The following is a 24,739-nucleotide window of genomic DNA, read 5'->3' as shown; positions in this document are numbered from 1 at the left end:
GAAGAAAAAGAAAACAAAAAAACACCCCACAGTACCTCCTTACTTGCAAGTTCATGGATTGTGACTGAATTTAAACAAAAGTTAACAGGGAAAAAGGAGGAAGAAAAAAATTCAATTATCATCCCTTAGCATATTATACTCTAGAACATTCTTTAAAACATTTTGCCCATAAAACGTCAGCAGTGACTGCTTCACTTAAATGTCAGAAGCTATTGTTTATTCACTGCACTTTTCTATACTCAGTAAACTCTGTCTTCATCTGTACACAATATAACACGTACAACATATAATGACACACAAACAGAACACAATGTCAGAGAATCATGAACAGTAAACAATTATCGAACATTAGAGCTAAAAAAATAGGCCTTTTAAAAGCAAAAAACAAAAATCTTTGGATCCAGAATTAAGCAAAAAAATCAGAATTTTTAAAACACATCTGTTTAAAAAAACACAAAACAAAATCTAGGAGAGAGAAAAAAAAACTCAGGTTGCGAGAGAGTCCTGGCAAGAGTGGCTCCATGCCGCGCTGGGACGTAGAGGATGTTGGCGACCTCCGGGGTGCATGGGGACAGCATCTGCGGCCTCCTGGCTGCGGGATGGAGGAAAGACATCGGCGGCTCCTGCTGCAACGAAGAAAGAACATCTGGCTTCTTGCAGTTTCCGCTCCAGGTTATGTCTGAACGTTTCTGTTTATACTTTAAAGTCTGTTTATTCTGTATTTTGTGAGGGTCTGTCTGTGTTCTGCATGTGTGACTGAGGTGAGGTATTCTGCTGGCGTGTAGTTTCTGTGTAGAAATCTATAGCAGCTTGGCTTGTTCTGTTTTCCTAATATACGGTGTTTTAGGGCCTGATGTAATATTTTCAGTGTTGCTTTTTCATAGTTAGGGTTGTTACTGTTTGAGTGATGACATTTAGGGGTAGATTTTATAAAAAACCGCGAGCGCGTACTTTTGTTGGCGCACCAGGCGCAAACAAAAGTACGCTGGATTTTAGCAGATACGCGCGTAGCCGCGCGTATCTGCTAAAATCCTGGATCGGCACACGCAAGGCTGCCGATTTTGGCAGCCGGCGCGCGCCAAGCCGCGCAGCCTGTCTCCATTCCCTCCGAGGCCGCTCCGAAATCGTAGCGGCCTCGGAGGGAACTCCCTTTCGCCCTCCCCTCACCTTCCCCTCCCTTCCTCTACCTAACCCACCCGACCGGCCCTATCTAAACCCCCCCTCTACCTTTATCCCTGGATTTACGCCTCCCGGAGGGAGACGTAAATCCACGCGCGCCAGCGGCTGCTGGCTCGCGGAGACGCGATCCGGGGGCGGTTCCGGAGGGCGCGGCCACGCCCCCGGACCGCCCCGGCCCGAAACCACGCCCCCGGGCCCGCCCCCGAAACACTGCATCCCGCCCCCGAAACGCCGCGCCGATTGGCCCTGCCCTCGACATGCCCCCCCTCGAAAAACCCCGGGACTTACGTGAGTCCCGGGGCTCTGCGCGCGCCAGCGGGCCTATGGAAAATAGGCGCGCAAGGCCCTGCTCGCGTAAATCCGGGCGGATTTACGCGAGCAGGGCTTTTAAAATCCGCCCCTCAGTGCTGTTTTGGTATTGGAAGTTTACTATATTGTAATTGTAATTCAGTTTACTCATGGCTTTCTGAGGGCCAAGCCCATATTGAACCCACTTTACAATACGCCTAATACCATATGGGTTCCAAGTGGCTTTTTTGCAGCGACTTCTGGTTGGCATTATAACAGTGCATGTAAGAACAATATACATATTGCTGTGTTATTTTTACTTAAGATAATGAGGTAATTTTCAAAAAGATTTATACGTGTAAATGCAACTGTTGTAGCAATTTTCAAAAGCCGTTTATCCAACGTAAATTGCACTCATGTTGGTAAATCCTATGGACAATACAAAGGCATATATTATAGTAATGTTCAAAAGTTCACTTATACAGGTAAAGAACATTTACACAAGTAAAACCCATTTTTAAGCGTCTAAATGCTTTTGAAAATCAGGCCCTATAAATGTAATTTTTATGTAAAATCTGCTATTCTAATTGTACAATTTTTAATTGTGTGTGGTGAGGGTTGGGAAGGAAGGGGTACAAGACTGTAAAGTATACCTAAGGCACATAATACCGACCTGAAGCGAGTCCACCATTTTCAGAACCCCCCCCCCCCCCCACAACCATTCACTCATCTCCCACTTCAGGTGGCAAATGCTGGGGAAATGTCGGAGGCAGGTTGTGGGGTTCCTGGAAGTGTGCTTCCTAGAAATATTATTACTGACACTCTGTCTGCCACTCTTCTGGGAACTTGGGACTCCTGCTTTCCCCCTTCTGCAGCATTTCATATCATTGAAGGGGCCAGAACCTAAGGGGATCCCACCGCTTGGCCCTCAATGATTGGGGGTGGGGGGGGAGCGAGGGGGAAGAAGTGCCATCTGATACCTCCCCGCAGGCAGCAGACTGCCTTGAACCTGCCCGCATGCTGGGATTATTTGAGAGAAGGGGGGGGGGGGGATTTTGGAACAAATTATACACACCACGTTCTTCGACTGCTACCAACGAGAAGGCAACCGTAAATGTTTAGCTATGTCATAGTGTGCCTCAGCTCGTTATAGATCCTTATGGTTTAAATTAGATGAAACAATAAAAACAAATCCTTGCATACATTCTTTTATTTCTATTTTCCATTTGAAAAATATATCCTGGTAGATTACATACCTATTCAATATATAAATAGTAGTAATATAACATCACATAGATAGAATATTTGACATGGTTGCTGGTGCATCATGGTTAAATTGGCTCCTTCCTATTTCGCATACCTGTTTTAATGCACAACCAAATTTTAAAAACGAAGCAGCAAATCTATTTCATCACTTCTGTATATTCAGTACATTCATTTGCAGTATATTCCTTCTTTACAAAACTATTCAAAAACTTAAAAAAAAAAAATCCAGAAGTTAAGGTATTTAACTTTTCAGATGTGTTTTTTATGTATTGATTCACATCCATGGTCTTTTTATTTTGACTTCCAATTCAATGAATAAAATTTTTTTTCAAACACACCACACTTTTCAACTTTTAAAAGCTAACAATTAGAACAATCTGATTCTTTTTATTGCCTAATAAATATAATTTGCTTTCTAGGATTAGACCTTATATTGTAGATACTGAATTTTGTGGTTATCTAGTTGTTCTTAACTAGAAGATTTATTTGTTTTTCTTTTCTACAGATTTTTGCCTGCTTAATAAATATGGCATAACTACATTTTGTGCTTGAAGAAAAAGTATCACATGCTAAAATATGTAATTTGAATTCCTCCAGTTACCATAATTCAATAGAAAGAAAAACAGGACCACCCCAGCACATAATAAAAAAGGAAATAAGCACAAAAAGTTTTAAATTAATCTCACTAATGTTTGTTTCTTACTGAAATTTTCATCAGTTTCAACAATAAATATCCATTATTTAAAAATCTTATATCCTGCTACTTCTAGCTGTCACATATATATATATTTTTTTTTCATTTCAATTTTTGTCTCTTTAATTATTAACATAAATAAGTGTTGATCAGATTTTCACATCTCTTTCTAGTGCATGATCTCAGCTTGCATCAGAATGTTTATTAAAACCCCATGTATCTTTCTTATCCTCTTGCATCAATCTTTTTGGCACAATTAAAAAAAAAGGTTCATGTGCAATAAAAACTATTACAAAGAAAAAAGAGCTAGTTCAAGGCATTCAGATTCCAAAACAGGCAATAATTTTGATGAAAATAATAAAAAAATATTGACACTAACATAAGAAGGGCTTGGACTATTTTTTTGGTTCCTGTATCTATGCCGTTTCACGCACATACTTCCTCAGATGACTATATTTAATTCTGTGCTAAGTTGTTAATTATGAATTTATTAGAAACGTGCATCCATACGTATATGTTTTTCCTTTAACACTGAGACTGGCTCAGAATTTAGATTGCTTCAAATAGATCCACCCAAGTTAATGGTTCTATATTTTCACATGGAAATGAATGTGGATGTCTGTATTCAGAATCCCGGCGCTAATGGAGGGGGGCGAAGCAGGGGGCGGGCCTGCGAAAGCCGGCAGCGATCGCACCTCCACGGTGCGATTGCTGCCAGCTTTTGCGTCCGCTATTGGGCGCACTACTGGAGTGAAAAGGGTTCTTACCTTTTCGCAGCCAGCGATCTTTCTGCCCCAACTCCTCCTCTTCTGGGGCCGACTCCGCCCCGAGCTAGTTATCGCACGCGAAAAGGGACTTTTCGCGTGTGATACGCTACGAAAATGACCCTCCTTAGGCCTAGATTCATCATTCTGCTATATTTATATTTATAAACAAACAATGATTTGGCTCAGAAAAGAACTCTATATGTGTTCTCTAGCAGAGAATTCTCTGCAACCTATGATTATTCAAGCCCAGTAGCTTTACGAGCTTGCACATATAAGCCACCCAGCTCACTGTGGCCATGTATGACGGTTGCTAGAGAACACATTTAGGGGTAGATTTTCAAACTATGCGAATAGGCCTACTTTTGCTGGCGCATCAGGCGCAAGCAAAAGTACGCTGGATTTTAGTAGATACGCGCGGAGCCGCGCGTATCCACTAAAATCCTGGATCGGCGCGCGCAAGGCTATCAATTCTGTATAGCCGGCGCGTGCCGAGCCGCGCAGTCTACCCCCGTTCCCTCCGAGGCCGCTCCGAAATCGGAGCGGCCTCGGAGGGAACTTCCTTTTGCCCTCCCCTCACCTTCCCCTCCCTTCCCCTACCTAACCCACCCACCCGGCCCTGTCTAAGCCCCCCCCCTTACCTTTGTCGGGGGATTTACGCCTCCCTCTGGGAGGCGTAAATCCCCGCGCGTCAGCGGGCCTCCTGCGCGCCGGGACGCGACCTGGGGGCGGGTCCGGAGGGCGCGGCCACACCTCCGGGCCACCCCAGGCCGTAACCACGCCTCCGGGTCTGCCCCCGAAACGCTCCCGGCACGCCCCCTAAACGCCACGCGGTTCGGGCCCGCCCCTCGACACGCCCCCGACACGCCCCCTTGGAGAACCCCGGGACTTACGCGAGTCCCGGGGCTCTTCGCGCGCCGGTGAGCCTATGTAAAATAGGCTCACCGGCGCGCAGGGCCCTGCTCGCCTAAATCCGCCCGGTTTTGGGCGGATTTAGGCGAGCAGGGCTCTGAAAATCCGCCCCATAGAGTTCTTTTCTGAGCCAAATCATTGTTTGTTTGTTTGTTGTGGATTTTTGGCTACTATAAGAGTACCATTTATTTCTAATATTTATAGCAGAATGAGGAGCTGTGCGAAAAAAAGGGTTGGGGGAGAAATTGTGCAGCCGGCCGCATCGCCCGCAGCACTGCAGGGACATAACTCCGCCCACACTCCTCCCCTTCCCCTAATTTGCAATGTACCACCACGATGCAGTTGGTATTACGTGCAGTTATCACATGATATTTAAATATCTCTTTCTCGCCTTTCCTCTAGGGTATTCATGTTTAGATCTTTAAGTCTGTCCCCATATGCTTTAGAATGAAGACCACTAACCAATTTAGTAGCCACCCTCTGGGCTGACTCCATCCTGTTTATATCCTTTTGAAGGTGCAGTCTCCAGAATTTAAACGATTATTCCAAATGAGGTTTCACCAGAGACCTATACAGGGCCAATATCACATTCCTTTTTATGCACATACAGCACCATAATGTACTTCGAGCCTTTTTGATGGGATCAAGAGTACTATATCTTGTATCAGAAACAACCAGCTACATTCGACAGTGTTCAGAGTTAAGGAAGCCTGAAACACTCACCTTTCACAAGGTGGTCCCGGATAGCATGATTTCAGAGGTTAAAGTACAGTAGTGCAGGTGCACCAACAATTTGAAAAAGAAGGGTGCCAGTCACCACCAAAAAGGAATATGGTAGATCCTGACATAGTAACATAGTGGCAGAAAAAGACCAAATGGTTCATTCAGTCTGCCCCGCAAATTTATTATGGTAGTAACTGCCACTCAATGCAGGTTACCCCCAAGCCTTATGTTAAGGGTAGCAATACTACTAGCAACATTTTTATGAGGTGAGCAGCTTTGATAATTCAGATGCGGCTATTTTATAACTTGCGCACATATAAAATAGCCTTGTGCAAGCACATATGCGCCAAATTTTAAGTGGGTGTGTGGATGGGTGTGCAAATCCCTCTTCTACTGTGCAAGTCAGGGGATTTGAAAAGGAGCGCGCTCCAACACCATTACCAGTTCATCCACCAGTTCACCCAGTTAACAGCTAGGTCCTTCAGACTCCCCTGGTATGATAATCTGTAATCCCTCCAGTTACCCCAGACCTTTTAAAACCGCTCCAAAATGGCTCAGCCATTTTCTTTTATAACTTACATGCCATTCATAGTAGAAGTAAAAATACATGGCAGGGGACATTGGAGTGTGCTGGAGCGTATAAGTATTTATGTGAGCATCTCTTGGCCAAGCCTTGACATGTTTTGCCTCTTTTTGAAAAATTTGGATGTGTGCGTGTCACTGCATTTACGTACGCATCTGGGTACTTTTTAAAATACGGTCGGTGTGCGTGAGCCTGACTTATTCTCGATTCCCCTAATTAATGCACACTGGGCTTTTAAAATTCACCTTTAATTGGTTAATGGTAGTATCTGCTGCTCCATGCAGGTTACCCCCATGACCCCTTTTCTTCATTTCCATGCTCTAGCCTTTAGGGATCCACAGTATTTATCCTATGCCTTTTTAAATTTGTTTACTATTTTCATCCTCACCATCTCTTCTGGTAGGGCCTTCCAGTAACCCAAATGCAGAGAATCGCCAGCATTTCAAAATAGCTTCACATCTCTCCTAGTAGTTTAATTTTTCTGTTTTAAACTTTATGGGGGGAGGGAAGGTCTGGCCAGACCTTAGTGGTTAAATTTCCTTGGAAGCTTCAGAATGAAATTAAGTTCCTTTTGAGAAAAGTTATGGCCCTCGGCAAGAGTCAGGGAAATATTTTTGGTTCGGTTCATCTGTTTTCATTTTTGGATAATTTTTTATTTGTTCTTTTCATTTCATTGGCTTTTTTTGGTTATTCATTTCAGCAAATACCATGCACTAGCAAACAACGCATGGAATTTTCCCAAACAAATTATAACCTGAAATTTTTCAAGGTTTCAATGTATTCATTTTGGGGAAATGAACCCAAATGAAAATGTCCTCTTTAATTGATTTGAAATGAATGCACATCCCTAGCATCTAACAAATTTTTTAGTGTCTCCTTTCTGCTTTAACCTCTTCTTTGCAGCCACGTTCTCCTCTTTCTGACAGGAGTTGTGCTTTTTTTGAAAAGCACTGCAGCTTTTTCCTCCTGCTGAAGGCTTGGGAAGAGGAAGTCTCTGGGACACAGACTGCTTCGGAGGGTAAGAGAAGTACAGTGGGCTGGGAGAGAAGAGACAAACAGCTAAACACTAGGGCTGGCTGGCTGAGAAGTGGTGAGAGAGAGAGATATAAAATTTTAAAAACTGTTGACACCTTGGATCATTTTAGGATACTTTGGGCCAGATTTTCGAACCTAGTGCGGGCGTAGATTTGTGCGCGCAACCCGGTGTCCAGCCTCTAATGATGAGGTTGGACACCACATACCAACACACTTGGGAAGTCTGATTTTTACCCTCTTTAAAAATTGACTTTTAGCCTTATAGCTTACACAGCATTTATTCTGTATATAAATTTACTGATCATCAAGCCACGGAAGAGTCTGAGGTTAGCGGGACTTGTGTATATAAACAAACAAAAGCTTTTAAAAAAATATATCATGGAGGAGGAGGCTGGTTGATGATTATAACCACTAAGTAGTGGTGCGGGGACACCTACACAGTATATGAAACCTCCCTCCAACTCCACTAATATATATTGTTTGAACCTAGCGTTGAGTTTGATAAAAAATTAACTCCACTCAGTGTAGGTGTTAAAATATTTTTTCTAAAAACTAGATAAAAACAGCATTATACATCCTAAATTATCATTTTTTTTATCAGCGATAGAGTTTTCTCTTGATTTTTGTTGATTCACTTATTAGATAGCTGAATTTTGTGGCGATTTCTTTGATATAGTTGGTCTGTCATAGTTTTAGACTGAGGCAGAAGAGATATGATGAGACATTCAAATACCTCCAAGGGGCATGGAACGGCTGTCTTATGAGGAAAGGCTAAAGAAGTTAGGGCTGTTCAGTTTGGAGAAGAGACAACTGAGGGGGGATATGACTGAAGTCTACAAAATCATGAAAGAACTTGAACAAGTTCATGTAAATTGGTTATTTACTCTCTCAGATAATAGAAGGACCAGGGGACACTTCATGAAGTTAGGAAGTAGCTCGTTTAAAACAAGTCAAAGAATATTCTTTTTCACTCACCGCATAGTTAAGCTCTGGAATTCATTGCTAGAGGATGTGGTTACAGCAGTTAGTGTAAATGGGTTTAAAAAAGGCTTGGATAAGTTTCTAGAGGATAAATACAAAAACAGCTATGACGGTAATTAATAAGCAATAGTAGCTTATGATCCATCTAATGTTTGGGTACTTGCCAGGTACTTGTGACTTGGATTGGTCACTGTTGGAAACAGGATACTGGGCTTGATGGACCCTCGGTCTGACCCAGTATGGCATATCTTTTGTTCTTATTTATTTATTTTATATACCATTGTACCAAATAAAGATCACAACGGTTTACAACATAACATACATATAATGGCATGACTTAAATAATGACTAATGTAATCACATAACATACATAATATATATAGGCATGGGCATTGACAATGTAATCAAGTGAGATACAGGTTTACGGGGTGTTCTAGAGTTTTAACTAAAGGTACTGGGATAAGAGTTTAGTGGTTTAAAAGATAAGGTTTCTATTTTTTATTCTGATGTCACTGGGGGGGGTTGTTTTGCATAAGAAGCAGACCTGTTTCGAGGGAACAGAAATTCTAGAAGAAGGGGTCATAACATGAGGTTTAAAGAGGATAAACTGAACAGAAACGTACAATATATTTTCACTTAAAGGGTGGTAGGATCGTGGAATGTATTCCTGGGCAATGGTGAATTTCTGATAGGTCACCGAACCAGAACCTTTTTGAACTCACTTGCTTTCCTCACTGCAGATGTCATGGAAGGTAGAAGCTGCTGCTGACCCTGATCTGTTACTTTTTTTTTTTTTTTTTTTTACCAGTGCTACCAGTGGAGATGATGATAGCTAAAACAGTAATGGAGTTTAAGAGGGCATGGACAAGCACAGGGGATCTTTAAAGTTGCTAAAGTCAGGAGAGCAGAAAGTATAACCTAGTGTTCATAGTGCTGCACTTGCCTGATTCAACAATAAACCGGTGCGGATTTTCAAAGCCCTGCTCGCGTAAATCCGCCCGGATTTACGCGAGCAGGGCCCTTGCGCGCCTATTTTGCATAGGCTGCCGGCGCGCGCAGAGCCCCAGGACGCGCGTAAGTCCCCGGGTTTTTAGAAGGGGGCGTGTCAGGGGCGGGGCAGAACGACGCGGCGTTTTGGGGGCGGGACGTGGCGTTTCGGGGGGGGGGCCCGGGGGCGGGGTTTCGGCCCGGGGCGTTCCGGGGGCATGGCCGCGCCCCCGGAACCACCCTCGGGTCGGGTCTCGGCGCGCCAGCAGCCCGCTGGCGCACGTGCATTTACGTCTCCCTCCGGGAGGCGTAAATCCATGGATAAAGGTTGGGGGGGGGGTTTAGATAGGGCTGGGGGGGGTGGGTTAGGTAGGGGAAGGTGAGGGGAGGGCGAAAGAAAGTTCCCTCCGAGGCCGCTCCGATTTCGGAGCGGCCTCGGAGGGAATGGAGGCAGGCTGCGTGACTCGGCGCGCGCAAGGCTGCCCAAAATCGGCAGCCTTGCGCGCGCCGATCCAGGATTTTATAAGATACGCGTGGCTACGCGCGTATCTTATAAAATCCAGCGTACTTTTGTTTGTGCCTGCTACGCAAACAAAAGTACGCGATCGTGCTTTTTTTTTAAATCTACCCCTAAGTGTTGGGCCCTGCCAGAAGTTATGGTAAAGTGGTGAACATGAAATGTTAGGAAGCCGAGCGGTAAGAAGGCATTCATGTAGTTGAGTTTGTCTAATAGGATGCAATGGCAGAATAGACTACCAGCTTGGTCTGTTTGGTAGGCTACAAGTTCTGTTATCATCCTGAACTCCTGCCTAGTGGAAATGCAGGCTCACATTGCTGGGCCTGTTTGGCAGGGGACCTAGGAGGCCAAATGTTTGAGCAATGGCCTCACTAATATTGCTGATTACTTAGAATAATACAGAGCTTTGTAATTAGGCATGGGAGAAGTGGGTGCTGGAGGGAACTATGAGGGGATCTTGTATGTTCATCTAACCATGGTGGTGCAATAGTAAAGAAGATGACAAATAAAAAACAAAACTGCCCTTGTAGAAGGTCACACTATGGCTGGCAGCTGGGGTGTATCCTTGTCAGGATACACAACATAACTGGGCAGACTGGATGGTCTTTTTCTGCCATCATTTACTAAATAACTACAGTATGTATGTTACTCTCTCTGTGTAAACTTTAACTGGTTTAAAATGGAGTAATGTTTCTTCTCAGGAACTCATGAGGCTTCTTGTTTCAGAGAGATATGGATTCCTCTACAGAGACTCCGCTTTCCTGTAGACTAGTAAGTAGGCAGTTTCACCCCTAAGACAAAAGGAATTTGTAAAAATAAAGTGTAAAAAAAAAAAATCCACTTTTTGAGCAATAAAGAAATATTTTATAATCACATTCCTAGCATAGTTCTAACCTCATGAACATTTAAAAAGTGAAGAACATTCTGCAAACTGTTTCTAATTCTAATCACAGTATTGATGCTCCAGTGATTTATCCTGAAAATTCCACCTGCATCAATCACTTCTGATGGTTTTTGTTTGGGGGGGGGGGGGGTTGGAGACTATGGAGGGGATGCAGATACTAGCCCCACTTAATAGAATACTTGGTAGGAGTACCAATGTGGTTGCATAGCTACTTAACCAAGGACAGGTCAGTAATAACTGAAAAGAGGAGAGGAAAACAGGGGGAACAAAAAAGAGAGACACCCCCCCCCCCCCATTCTCCCTTGAACTAATCAGATTCCTAGTAAATTGGGCTCCTTCTGAACTGCCCCTCTCCAAAGAGCAACATTCACAAGGAACAACAAACGTCTGCTTACCAGTGGAAGGAAAAGTTTCCAAAAGTGCATTTTATGTCATCCCATGAAACCTGAAATATCAGAGACAGGGTACGGATGGTTAAGCTTTCAGACAGCAGCATGGCAAGAAACACCTTCCACCCCACATCCAGCCCCACAGGACATATATTTTTTTTTCATTGTTTTACCAGACCCTGATACACATGCGAATACTGTAACATTAACGAGAACAATGGCTCTCTCAACACACATCAGATCTACTAAAGTCATACCATATAAGCACAGGGAACTATATCATAAATTTCTTAAACACGATGACTATTTATACTTCTACTCTACCATATTAAAAGTCCTTTAAAGGTACCATTAATATATGCAGCATCCCCTGCCAGAGGAGGGGGATTACAGAAAGAAACATTGGGGGGGACGACATGATATAGGATCAAGCAGAGGAGTTGAGGGGAGAGGATAATTGCTCCCCCTTTGCTTATATCAATGCCATCAGTGTGGCCCATTTCCCAGGGGCCTCACAGCCCAACATCATTCTGCCTCCCCCTGCCCAGTATCAACACAGTGGCTCACTCCAGCTGCAGCCAACTGTGCCAAGAAGACCACTGTCATTCACCATCACCCCATCAGATCTTAAAGGGTCAGCACTCAACAAAAGTAAATTTTAAAAAACACAATACTCTACATTATACATATTTTGAGCCCTGGCACAAAAGAGGATTGTGAAGTGGATGGGTCAGGAAAAAGAGAGAGTGACAGAGGATCATTGTGTGGCTGGGTGTGAGGAGGGAGTGAAGAAACAAGGTCGTGTGGGCGAGGATTGGGATGGGCAAGGATTTGTGAAATTTAGATCAGTATTGCCACAAGGATCAAGCAAACTTAAAAATCTGTCACAAAATAAAGATTGAGAAGCATTGCTATAGCAAATCATTGCATTTTAAAGGCGGCAGCAGCAGCAGCCCATTTTAGCCAAGAGTACTGCTTTTTTTTTTTATGAACCTCTTTTCAGAAAAGTGATCTAGCTTTACCTGTCCCCCTTCTAAATAGAAGAGTTGGTCTCATTACAATGAGTAAGGCCTACTGAATTTTTTGCAGAGTGCAAAATCCTTAAATATAGTGGGGCAGATTTTAAAATGTACACCCGATTTTATAACATGCGCGTGCAGCCGCGCACATGTTATAAAATCAGGGGTTGGTGCGCGCAAGGGGGTGCACACTAGTGCACCTTGCTCGCTCCGAGCCCTCGGGGAGACCAGTTGGCTTTCCCGTTCCCTCCCCCCCCCCACCTTCACCCCCCACCTTCCCCTACCTGTCCTGCCCGGCGCGCAATCCTCTGGCCCAGCGGCCTTGCAGAGGCCTCTGGCCACGCCCCGCCCATTTTTTCAAGCCCCGGAACTTACAAGCGTCCTGGGGCTTTACACGCGCCACCGGGCCTTTTGAAAATAGGCCCGGCACGCGTAACCCTTTGAAAATCTGCCCAAGTGGTTGTATAGATATTTCTCCGTGCAATATTATGCCTCCTCCAAATAGCTGGACACAATTTTGCCTGCACCACGTTCACACCTGGCATAACAGGCATAGATCTGTAGGTCACATTTGCAAGTTCTGGCTTGAGAAGATAGAAGAGGATATCTTTTGACCAGCAGCATTTAAACGTCTAGATGCAGAGGCATGGAAGGCTCATGCTGCCTGGCCTGTAAAGTGCCTATTCTCTTCCCTGGGCTATCAGTTGTTGAAAATAACTAACCTGTACTTTACATACAAGGATACCTGGCACTTAATTATTCAATTAGTTTATACGACAATTTTATATTCCATACAATGATTTGCAGTGTGAATGTGCTGTGAGAAATCACACATTTCAACCTTCACTCTCACCCAGTGAAAGCAGAGGGAGGACAGAGTGCAGGTCTTCCCTGGTCATCCCTAATGGCACAGTGCCACAGCTGATAATCCTGTTTTGTTTCATACATGTGGAGCTGAAGGGAGGTCTGTAAAATATTTAGAGCATGACCTCTTCCTTCAGGTATGTAAAAAACAGAATCTACCCTAAAGCCGAGCTTGGGGCTATGTTAACCTTTGTGGCTGTTGACTGAAGGAAGAATGGCAGGAGAAATCCAAGAGTAGAAATGGTGAAGGGTTTCCAGGGAATATGAGGGTCTCACCTTGCAGACACTGGAGTCATTGAAACAATACCATTTCTTGTCCTTAAAATTCCTGATATAGGCACAGTAGTGACCAAAACTGGCAGTTCCTGAATGGGCGATGACCGCAAAGAGCTTGTACAGGCAGTCTGTCTGAAAGACACAGTTCACATAACACTAAGACAAACCTTTTCATAATTAGCCTGGGAGATATTAGTCAGGGGTTACCTACAGACATTTACCATGGGTGGGAAAAATCCCAGGCTCCCAGTCACCTTGGCCACTGAAATGTCAATCCTTGTGCTTGCAAAGGCTGGCCAGGGAAGGAAATGCTGCAGCAGCTGAAATCATGCTGCTGGAGGGGAAGGGATGTCTGCACAGCTCTAAAAAGGAGAGGAAAGATCAGTGTCAGGGGCCAAGGGAGGCAGCGATGCTTCTGGGCCACCAGAGGTAGAGATATTAGATAGGGAGGGGGAGACTGGGAATGCTCATTAAAGCAAAAAAAAAAAAAATCATCACATAAATACTCCCCTCCTCCACCCATGCAAAAAAATAGAGCAAAAATGATCAAAATAAGCCAACCCCCCCCCCCCAAAAACCCTAACCCCATACAAAAAACCCCGCAACATAAAGCACAACACAAAAATGGGGGGTTTTCTTTAGTTTCCCTGGTCTCTAAAACTTTTGGCTGGCACCAAACCTTTTCAAATATTTTTCCACCGCTAGACATGACAATATTCAGTAGAAGTACTGTAATGTACTAAGGGTTGTCAGCATCACACATATCGACCAAGTGATGCACGGTAGCTTAACTGAAAATATGGTTCTGAGGGATCCAGGAGGTGAATAAAAAGGGGCCGTTATCTGGGTGAATAACCCCTTGCAGGCAGAACAGAAGACATTATTGGAACGTCTATGATGACTCCTCTTCCTTTATTTATCTTTTTTATAGTCTTTTATGATAATTGCTATTTGGCAACATACAAGTTGCCAGATATTTTTTTCTAGAGTCCAAAAGCTAAGGGGAGAGGATAAAACAAGCCTCAAATGAGTGCAATATATTTCCATACATATGAAAATAAATTTAACAGGTTCTTTCTTTTTATTCAGAAAATGCCAAAAGGCAGCTCAGAAATGTGCCACTTATATTTCTGTGAACTGGTGCTCATAGGCTCAAATCTAAGCAGGGTTGATTTAGTTCAGCCTGTTTTAAATGTGATATTAATGATTGTTCCACTGTTTGCAAATGAAATAATTGATTGTTATTGTTTGGATGGATGTTTTGTTATTTGGTTGTTGTTATGGTACTGTGTGTGTCATATATGTTTAGAGTATGGTTAATGCTTTTATTTTGCTTAAATTCTATATTTTTGAATGTTTTAGCTGTAACTTGCCTGAATATTGACCTCATTGTATCGAAATCTGCAAATTTTGACAGCCCCTTAAGGCATTCTTCAGTGTTTATTTCTTGTGTAACCAATAACTCTAATTACAATTACAAAGGAAGGAATAACAGTAAACTACTATGATTCTTCATCTTCCTTTACACCACTCCCTAGTGGCATTATTACTTCTGGAGATCACATTATCATGAGGCTAAGTCAACTGACTAAGGTGTTACAGTGGGATCAGACTATTGAGTTGTCATTTGACCATAGTCCCAACCAATTTCACATTCCTGTTCTGTTTGTTAGAGTACCCAGAGAAACAACTGTTACACAGAGGAGACAATGAATCAGGGAAAAAAGACTGCATTTGCATGCATGCAAAGGTCCTACCTGTTCCTCAGGTTTCAAGTGAATGCATTCTGACTCTAGGACTTCACTCAGATCTAGGTTCTTAGGGAAGGGAAGGGTGCAGCTGATCTTTTGGGCCCATGGAGAGTTCCGTGAGGTGATACGCTTTATGTGCAAGGTAAGTATTTGTGGCAGGGATTTTAGCCTTATGCCCTGCAAAGCAAAACAAAAATAACTCTCTTGTGTGAATGTTAAATTAAAGGTGAGCATCTGCACCAGGGACTTCAAGCCTATGGCTTGCAAAGCATGCTCTGGTATTAGTCCCAAGACACCATCCTTCTTACTTACTGACAGGCCGATATAGTACAGTGCGCTCCGGTGGAGCGCACTGTTAACCCGCGTTTGGACGCGCGTTTTCGACGTGCTAGCTTTACCACTTATTCAGTAAGGGGTAATAGCATATCGAAAACGCGCGTCTAAGCCCCCCCCGAAACTAACAGCGCACGCAACATGCAAATGCATGTTGATGGCCCTATTAGTTATTCCCACGCTATTCACTAACAGGCCGATACAGTACAGCCTGCTACTGGACGCGCGTTTTCCCTTACCCCTTATTCAGTAAGGGGAGGAAAACGCGCGTCCAACCTGCGGCACCTAATAGTGCCCTCAACATGCAAATGCATGTTGATGGCCCTATTAGGTATGCGAGCGGGATACAGAAAGTAAAATGTGCAGCCAAGCCGCACATTTTACTTTCAGAAATTAGCACCGACCTTAATTTCTTCCGGCACCGGGAAAGTGCACAGAAAAGCAGTTGAGTAAAAAAGAACTTTCTCCGATTAGTTTTAAATGTGCCCCATGCTAACTTCATGGAGTGCCCCCTAGTCTTTCTACTATCCGAAAGAGTAAATAACCGATTCACATCTACCCGTTCTAGACCTCTCATGATTTTAAACATCTCTATCATATCCCCCCTCAGTCGTCTCTTCTCCAAGCTGAAAAGTCCTAACCTCTTTAGTCTTTCCTCATAGGGGAGCTGTTCCATTCCCCTTATCATTTTGGTAGCCCTTCTCTGTACCTTCTCCATCGCAATTATATCTTTTTTGAGATGCGGCGACCAAAATTGTACACAGTATTCAAGGTGCGGTCTCACCATGGAGCGATACAGAGGCATTATGACATTTTCCATTTTATTCACCATTCCCTCTCTAATAATTCCCAACATTCTGTTTGCTTTTTTGACTGTCGCAGCAAACTGAACCGATGATTTCAATGTGTTATCCACTATGACACCTAGATCTCTTTCTTGGGTTGTAGCACCTAATATGGAACCCAACATTGTGTAATTATAGCATGGGTTATTTTTCCCTATATGCATCACCTTGCATTTATCCACATTAAATTTCATCTGCCATTTGGATGCCCAATTTTCCAATCTCACAAGGTCTTCCTGCAATTTATCACAATCTGCTTGTGATTTAACTACTCTGAACAATTTTGTGTCATCTGCAGATTTGATTATCTCACTTTTCGTATTTCTTTCCAGATCATTTATAAATATATTGAAAAGTAAGGTTCCTAATACAGATCCCTGAGGCACTCCACTGCCTGCTCCCTTCCACTGAGAAAATTGTCCATTTAATCCTACTCTGTTTCCTGTCTTTTAGCCAGTTTGCAATCCACGAAAGGACATCGCCACCTATCCCATGACTTTTTACTTTTCCTAGAAGCCTCTCATGAGGAACTTTGTCAAACGCCTTCTGAAAATCCAAGTATACTATATCTACCGGTTCACCTTTATCCACATGTTTATTAACTCCTTCAAAAAAGTGAAGCAGATTTGTGAGGCGAGACTTGCCCTGGGTAAAGCCATGCTGACTTTGTTCCATTAAACCATGTCTTTCTATATGTTCTGTGATTTTGATGTTTAGAACACTTTCCACTATTTTTCCTGGCACTGAAGTCAGGCTAACCGGTCTGTAGTTTCCCGGATCGCTCCAGGAGCCCTTTTTAAATATTGGGGTTACATTTGCTATCCTCCAGTCTTCAGGTACAAAGGATGATTTTAATGATAGGTTACAAATTTTTACTAATAGGTCTGAAATTTCATTTTTTAGTTCCTTCAGAACTCTGGGGTATATACCATCCGGTCCAGGTGATTTACTACTCTTCAGTTTGTCAATCAGGCCTACCACATCTTCTAGGCTCCGTTCCAGCACTCCCCAGGGTGGTGAGGATGTCGTCAACCGCCATGTCTCTCCCGGGCCTTCCTAGGCATGTGTGCACGCTCCATGGCCCTCCCTTAAAGACGTCAGGGTGGGAACCGCAGGGGCGTCTCCCTTCGATGACATCACTAGCCATGGACTCTTAAGCACTATTGGGGCCTGACTCTAATCGACTTGGCAACGAGTTCCCTCCTTGCTGAATCCTGCTGTTCTCACTACGGACGCTGGTTCCTGGTTCCTACTTTATTTATTTATTTATTTAAAGAATTTATATACCGGGGTTCCTGTATAGTATACATATCACCCCGGTTTACAAGGAACCAAAACTATCGCTAATGAACCGTAACTATCGCTTCATTTAGCGGTTTACATTGAACATTTAGCGGTTTACATTGAACATAGTTAATTTGAGAAAACATAAATAAACATAAATAAACATAAAATAGTTAATTTGAGAAAAGGTATATAATATGGTTAACCAGTTAATAACTAAAAGGCAGGTTAATAAGTACATAAGTAAGTAAATAACATTGAACTTGATAGAATCTGGTAACAGGATAAAATATAGTGTTGCATATGCTTAAGTACAGTTTCGTGTTAATTTCTTCAGAGAGATATAAGCTGGGGAAGATACGGAGGATATGAAATGCCTTTTTTCTTGCTCATTAGTTCTATGGGAAAGCTTGTTCGAACAACCAAGTCTTAAGTTTCTTTTTAAATGTAGCGTGGCACGGTTCAAGGCGAAGGTCCGGAGGGAGCGAGTTCCAGAGAGAAGGGCCCGCTGTGGATAGAGCACGTTTCCTCAGGGAGGATTTCGCCTGTTGTGTGGTTAGTCTGTACTGATATGCGCTTCTAGTTGGTTTCACTGATGTGTGTAGCTGAATTTGAAATGTTAAATTGAGTGGAGCGATATTATGTAAGGCCTTATGTATCATCATTAAGGACTTGAATTGGATCCTGTATTTTATCGGGAGCCAGTGTAGATGATGCAGGATTGGGGTGATATGGTCTCTTTTTTTGGCATTTGAGAGAATTCTTGCCGAGGCATTCAGGACCATCTGAAGTGGTTTTGTGGTGCAAGCTGGTAGGCCAAGGAGGAGAGAGTTACAGTAGTCCAGTTTTGGGAGTATGATGGCTTGTAGAACCATGCGGAAATCTCTGTACAGAAGGAGTGGTTTTAGTTTCTTTAAGGTTTGTAGTTTAAAGAAACATTCTTTTGTTGTGTTATTGACGAATTTGTTGAAGCTGAATCCACCGTCTAAGATGACTCCCAGGTCCTTTACTTGTTGAGAAAAGGTATCCGGACTTTGGTTGGCGTTCGGAGGAGTGGATGGGACATAGTTTTCCGGTGCTATAATGAGGATTTCAGTTTTGTTTGTGTTTAAGACTAGGTTGAGGCTGGTGAGAAGGTTGTTGATAGCTGCGAGACATTTACTCCAGTGTGACATGGCTTTGTGTAGTGTGTCCTCTATAGGGATGAGGATTTGTATGTCATCCGCATATAGGAAGTGTATAAGCTTGAGGTTGGTGAGTAATTGGCAGAGAGGGAGAAGATATATATTGAAGAGAGTCGGGGAGAGGGATGAACCTTGCGGAACTCCCCTTTTAGATTTGATGGCACGAGACTCTTTGTTATTTATCCTGACCTTGTATGATCTGTCCTCCAAAAAAGATTTGAACCAGTTACTTTTGAACCAAGATACTTCTCCTGGCATGAGACACTCTGGGGTACCCGCTCCTCAGGGGCCCTGCTCCTGTCTCTGGCTATCTGCTCCGCGAAGGGCCCTTCGCCTCGGACGCTGTCTGCCTTCTTCCCTTCTCCTGCTCTCTCGGGAACTACTCTTCCCGAGAGACTCTACTTCGGTGTATCCCGCTCTGCGGACCATTGTCGTACAACTCTACTTTGTAGAGACCAACGTAGGTGTACCCCTCCCTGCGGGCCACTGCCTCACTACTCTGCTTCGTGGAGACCAGCGCTGGTGTACCCCGCTCCGCGGGCCACTGCCACCGCTTGTGACTAAGCTGCGCCCCTGCTCCTCGGGACAGCGCATTGTTGAACTTGGGACTGTGCCACGATTCCTCGCTTTTCGGGGCAACTCCTCATATACTACAGTTACTACATTACGCTCCCTGCTCCTCGGGGTAGTGTCCTGCCTATCTCTGAGACTGTACCGCACTCCCCCGCTCCTCGGGGTAGTGTCCTCTTGCACTGCCAGAGACCCTTGGGCTTCCCATGTCTTGGGCAAGCCTACGTCATATCTCCCGTTCTGACTCTCTCTGTGGCTCCACCCCTAGGGGTCGCCCTCGTAAGCTTTCCTCCATACTCTGCCTGCATACCCCGCTCCCCGGGGTCTGTCAGCACTCCACCACTAGGGGGACCTATTCTGGCAACAGCATCCACACCCCAGTCTCCTGCTCTTCCTACACTCACTGGGCTGTATCATCTATTGTTCAGACCCCACCTCCCGACAGTGAGGCTCAGTGGGGCTCCTCCCCGTGGGTGGTACAATCTCTTACCTCGGGCCAAGGGTCCACTAACCTATGAATCCTAACACAAGGTGGCTTACATAGAAATATTCATAATAAAAACATTTAATTGGTAACCAATGTAACTGAAAGAGAACTGGAGATATGTGATCATGTAGTCTGCGGCTGGAAAGTAGCCGTGCTGCAGGAGTTTGTACAAGCTGAAGTGGGCATATAGCAGATTGAGTATCACCTATACCGAACCCTTTCACCTTGGGTTGAGTCCTTGGGTTCCGGTGGTCAGCAGGACTTAGGCGAGAGTCTCTTAGGAAACACTGGGAGCATAGGTCCAGAGTCAGGCTAGGGTCAGAGGCAGGTGGCAGGCAAGAAGGATCAATGTCCAAGCTAGGGTCAGTGACAGGCAGCAAGCAAGTAGGGTCAATATCCAGGCTAGTGGCAGGTGGAAGGCAAGAATTGTCAATGTCCAGGCTAGGGTCGAATCCAGAAGTTAGTCCAAGGGCAGGTGTAGGGAGCATGAAGGAAGGCAGGTGCTGGATAAGACTAGGCTGGAGAGATGAGGCAGGCTAGGCTCAGGAACACAGGAGAAGCAGCAACTCATACTACTCTGGAATGTAGGTGACCCATTGCTGACGTGAGGTAGAAATGTTGGAAAGGCCTTTTTATAAACTTGCAGCAGGCTCTTCAAAGGCAAGGAGGGCAGGTGCACCCACACCTATGGAGATGTACTGGCAGTGGCGGTTCTGGCGGTGTCCAGCTGTGCACAGGGAAGTTGGTGGCATTTGCCATGGAGGATGGTCCAGGGTGTTCGGCGGCATTGGCATACCTGAGAACTCTCTGGATTTGGCTCAGAGACTCCGGAATTCTAAAAGAATTTCCGGGCCAATACCGGAAATCTTCGGGTACTGCAGCAAAACCAATCTGCTTGGACCCGGAAAGAAGAAAGGAATGTTATTGGTCTTGTGCGGCTGAAAACTGAGGAACTTGACAGTGATTTCTACCATCTCCGGACCTTTTTAACTCTTAACTTCGCTTCCTCGTGACACCACCTGCTCCTGCACAGCCTGTTTCCTGTATCCAGCCACTTGCTCTCCCCATCCTGTTTCCCTTGGCCAATCAACATTGCGATTTCCTGCCTGTGCATCAAATGAGGAGTAAAAAACAGGAGGCATCCACTTCCGCAGCACATGAGTAGAAGGAAGAGGCTGCTGCTGCTCCAGGAGCCCAAGTTAGAGTCTGCTGTTGCTAGTGTGTTTTGAAAGGGTGGGAGAGAGAATGAATGAGCATGTCTGTGAGAGTGAGTGAGTGTGTATTTGTGTAGGAAGGAAAGATCTGAGAGTGTATGTAGGTGAGTAGGAGAGAGCTGAGTGCAAGTGAGCATGGGTGTGAAAGTGAGTGGGCATGTGTGTATGGAAGAGGGAGAGACATGAGTGAGTGTGTGTGTGTTGGTGGGAGAATGGCATAAGTAAAGGTATAAATGGGCATATGAGAATGTGAGAGAATGAGCAGTGAAAGTAAGTGCGAACATCTAAGAGTGTTTATGAAAGCAAATTTGTGAGCATCCGGTCCCACTGTGCAATTGCCCCACCCCCCCAGCTAATCTATGTTAATCTCAGGGTGACTGGGAGTCAAAAGTTCCCAGGTATGGGTATTGGGGTGAGTGCCACAGCTTGTGGGGGCCTGCTTGCAAGCTGTGAAACATAACAGAGACATCCTCGAAATTACAAAAGTGCGGGGCCACAGCATTAATGTCCATTGTTTCATTTTCCCTGCAGGAACAGTCTCTGGCAAAATGGCTCCTTTCTCCACACCTGAAACATGGCAGTCCAGCTGAGGGTTGCGGTTGAGGTAAAAAGTACGACTGGATCTGCACTACTGGTTATCGGGGCCTCTGGCTCTTAGAGCTCCGTCATTCTCTACCCAGGTCAAGTGGCTTCTCTGGGAACCGTGGTGACTCAGGCATGATCTGGACCTGGTACTAGGCATCTGCTACTTCCAGCACCTTTTTAAGTGTAAGGTTTGAGTACTGGCAGACCCACTGCCGCATAAGCCATTCTAGGCTATCTAGGAACTGTTCCAGCAGTACCGCTTTGGCTACCTCCACTCTAGACTTCCCTTCCGGGTGGACACTTTGAAGCAATATCTTTGAGTATTTGGTATAGCTTCCTTAGGTTTTCCCCAGCTGTTGGGAGGCTTCTGTGGTGAGTCCTGCTCTCTCTAGAAAGGTGGCCTGCCTTTCGGATTGATGGTTTTGAAGGCATCTTGACTACTCCCAGTGAGTAGATTCGCCAGATAGGTAGTCCACCTTTCCTCTGCCCAACCTGCCAGTTGAGCTGCGTGTTCAAAGTTTTTCAGGAAACCATCAGGATCGTCTACTGGGGTCATCTTAACTAGTGTCAGTGACAAGGGAAGTGGATTGGTTACGGTGGTTTGCACTACCTGTGCTATCTGGGTTAGCACCGTATGCTGCTGCTGCATCATCTGTTCTCTCAGTGACTGCTGCTGTTCAATTTGGGTTTGTAGGGAGCTCTGTAGTTGTTGCTGCCTTGTAGTGAGGATCTGGTTTACTTACTCCATCTTCCCTGCTTTCCAAGCTGCCTCTAAACTGGATATCTCTCTGGGGAAAGGTCAGGGAAAACAAAAAAAAAAAAAGAAACTGCTGGCCTGTCCGACCCTCACTCACTGCTTGAACCCTGACTGTACAGGCAGGCTATCTTCTTGGCTTGTTGTAGCTTCAGATGGGTGAATGGAACTGGGAGGCCCCAGAGAAAAAAAAAAAGCTGCATTTTTTTTTCCTTTCTGCTACTGCAGTTATGGGCTCCTGCCTGTACTTCCTGCTTAGGCAAGAAATCCCACTGCTATTACCATATGTGGTAACTTGATGTTAGTGGCTTAGGAAACAGCTAAAAGGTATAAGGAGGCAGAGTCCGGCTGTTTTCTTTTCTGCAATTTAGTTACAGTGGAAAACGAAATGCAAAGCAAAACAAACAAATGATACAGATCATCTTAAGGTTCAGATAGCAGAGAAACATCACACATAGCAGGCTTCTTGACTGCTTCCTGCGGCCTGTTTAACCCTTCTAGGCCCTGAGTTCTTATATTCTGGTGAGGGGCTCCTTCCTTCTCCCAGGATTCCTTGAGGGTCCCTTTCCCGGCCGGTCAGCCCTGCGCGATCAGCGCGGACCCACCGGGGTTAGGGGCTGTGGATCTTACAGAGGCCTCCCCTGAGGCCTGCGGCCCGCGCTCCGACCCGACCCAACGCACCCTCCAAGGACCGGTGGTAAGCCCCACCCACCACCCAACATCGTCAAAGGTGCAACCCGAGCCCATTAAAGGGCAGACGATGGCGCAAGGCCAGCCCTTTCCCGGCCAGCCAGCCCTGCACGATCGGCGCTGACCCACCGGGGTCAGGGGCTGTGGATCTTACAGAGGCCTGTGGCCCGCGCTCCGACCCGGCCCAATGCGCCCTCCAAGGACTGGCGGTAAGTCCCGCCCACCACCCGACATCGTCAAAGGCGCAACCCGAGCCCTTTAAAGGGCAGACAATGGTGCAAGGCGTCGCGCGCCTAAGGAGCGCGACAAAGGGTCCTGCCCCTTTGTGCGAACCAGAGCGGGTGGTTAACCCCTGGTGAAACCTCTCAGCAAACACCCACCTTGAAGTCTTCCAGCCAGACCTAATCTCAGCTATACTGCAGCCTCCTCCTCAACCTACCTCCCGCATCCCAGACTCCTTTGGTAAGGTAATACTACAGCCCAGCAAGATAAGCACAGTTACAAGCCAGCAACTGAGTTTAAGCTTCTTGCCAGCACCTGTGATTGTGCCTCCCACATCTGGTCTTCTATTCCCCGTATCCCTGCACCACCCCTTCCAGATCAGCCCCCCCGTTTCTCTCTCCCCCACAGCTACCTAAGCTGCCCACATCCGCAGCCCCCACGCCGGAGCTACAAATTCATCCCACCCTCCCCCCACAGGTTCCACAACACGAGAAGGATGACACAAGCCTACCCAATCCCCATCCTATATCACAGTCACCTCTTTCCTAGAAAATCACCCTCGCAGTCCCCAAACCACTCAACTAGAACCCTCATTCCCATCATGGCTTCCCCCTTCACTCAACTCTTGGGACTCACGCTATTCTCACTAACACTCTTCAACGCACAATCACTCACAAAGAAAACTCACATCCTCAATGATTATCTTCTAGACTCAAAGCCAGACATTTGTGCTATCATGGAAACCTGGATCAAACTCTTGGACATAGCCCTGATAAATCAACTACCAAAACATCTATACGATATTTTCTCACTTCCTAGACAAAAAAAATGAGGAGGCGGCCTTCTTCTAGCCGCCAAAAAAGAGCTTAGGCTAACTCTACAGCCTGTCAAGACGGCTTCTAAACTTGAATTAGGCCTCTTCAAATCCAATCAGCTTCAAATCATGCTCATATATGCCCCCCCAGGGCTACTAGACACAGATGCCTCCCCCCTCATAGAATCCATAGCAAAATACATAAACATGGAACTCCCCTGCTATGATCCTGGGGGATTTCAACCTCCACGTAGACTCAACGCCACCCTCCTCCAACTGTGAAGCCTTTCTCATTTCCCTCATGGCCATGGGCTTTAAACAAATCATTAACAAGCCCACCCATAAAGCTGGCCATACCCTAGACCTTATTTTCATAAACTCCGGCCTATCGCACACTATCTCTCCTGACTGCATCCCAGTCCCCTGGTCAGACCACTCGTTGATATCCACCACCCTCACGATGAAAGAAAGTCCGACCTCCCCCCCCCCCCAATCTACCATCTACTTCAGGAAACCGTGTGCCCCAGATATCCTCAGTGAACACCTATCCAAAGAACTTCTTAACCTTGATGTTTCAAACCCTAACTCAGCCTTATTCTCCTGGCACAACATCACAGAATCGATA

The 24,739-nt window shown here is 45.2% G+C and overlaps 1 protein-coding gene and 1 long non-coding RNA gene across 7 annotated transcripts in view; both read right to left on the bottom strand.

Annotated features, from left to right (window-relative positions):
- Positions 1 to 241: 241 nt before the first annotated feature.
- LOC115090570 lies at positions 242 to 4,196 on the bottom strand. Its single transcript, XR_003856425.1, has 3 exons — positions 2,724 to 4,196; positions 1,824 to 1,896; positions 242 to 623 (listed from the first exon to the last, which is right to left on the bottom strand). It is a non-coding gene; the product is annotated as an uncharacterized LOC115090570 (long non-coding RNA).
- A 5,765-nt stretch (positions 4,197 to 9,961) lies between these two features.
- The window catches only part of USP18 (ubiquitin specific peptidase 18), a 50,110-nt gene continuing 35,332 nt past the window's right edge, over positions 9,962 to 24,739 (bottom strand). For 4 of the 6 annotated variants that reach the window (XM_029599817.1, XM_029599816.1, XM_029599820.1 and 1 more), the window contains 4 exons: positions 15,139 to 15,309; positions 13,382 to 13,513; positions 11,229 to 11,278; positions 9,962 to 10,720 (listed from right to left, as the gene is read on the bottom strand). In XM_029599817.1, coding sequence (XP_029455677.1) covers positions 10,672 to 10,720; positions 11,229 to 11,278; positions 13,382 to 13,513; positions 15,139 to 15,309 — 402 coding nt within the window. In that variant the 3' untranslated portion in view covers positions 9,962 to 10,671. Of the gene's footprint in view, positions 10,721 to 11,228; positions 11,279 to 13,381; positions 13,514 to 13,602; positions 13,744 to 15,138; positions 15,310 to 24,739 lie in introns of those variants that run through there. The other 2 variants (XM_029599819.1, XR_003856424.1) reach the window with 2 other exon arrangements.

This window comes from Rhinatrema bivittatum, chromosome 4, assembly GCF_901001135.1.
Source record: "Rhinatrema bivittatum chromosome 4, aRhiBiv1.1, whole genome shotgun sequence".
In the NCBI taxonomy this organism is placed as follows: domain Eukaryota; kingdom Metazoa; phylum Chordata; class Amphibia; order Gymnophiona; family Rhinatrematidae; genus Rhinatrema; species Rhinatrema bivittatum.
Note: the sequence above shows the minus strand (reverse complement) of the source record. Positions and strands in the feature narration are given on the sequence as shown.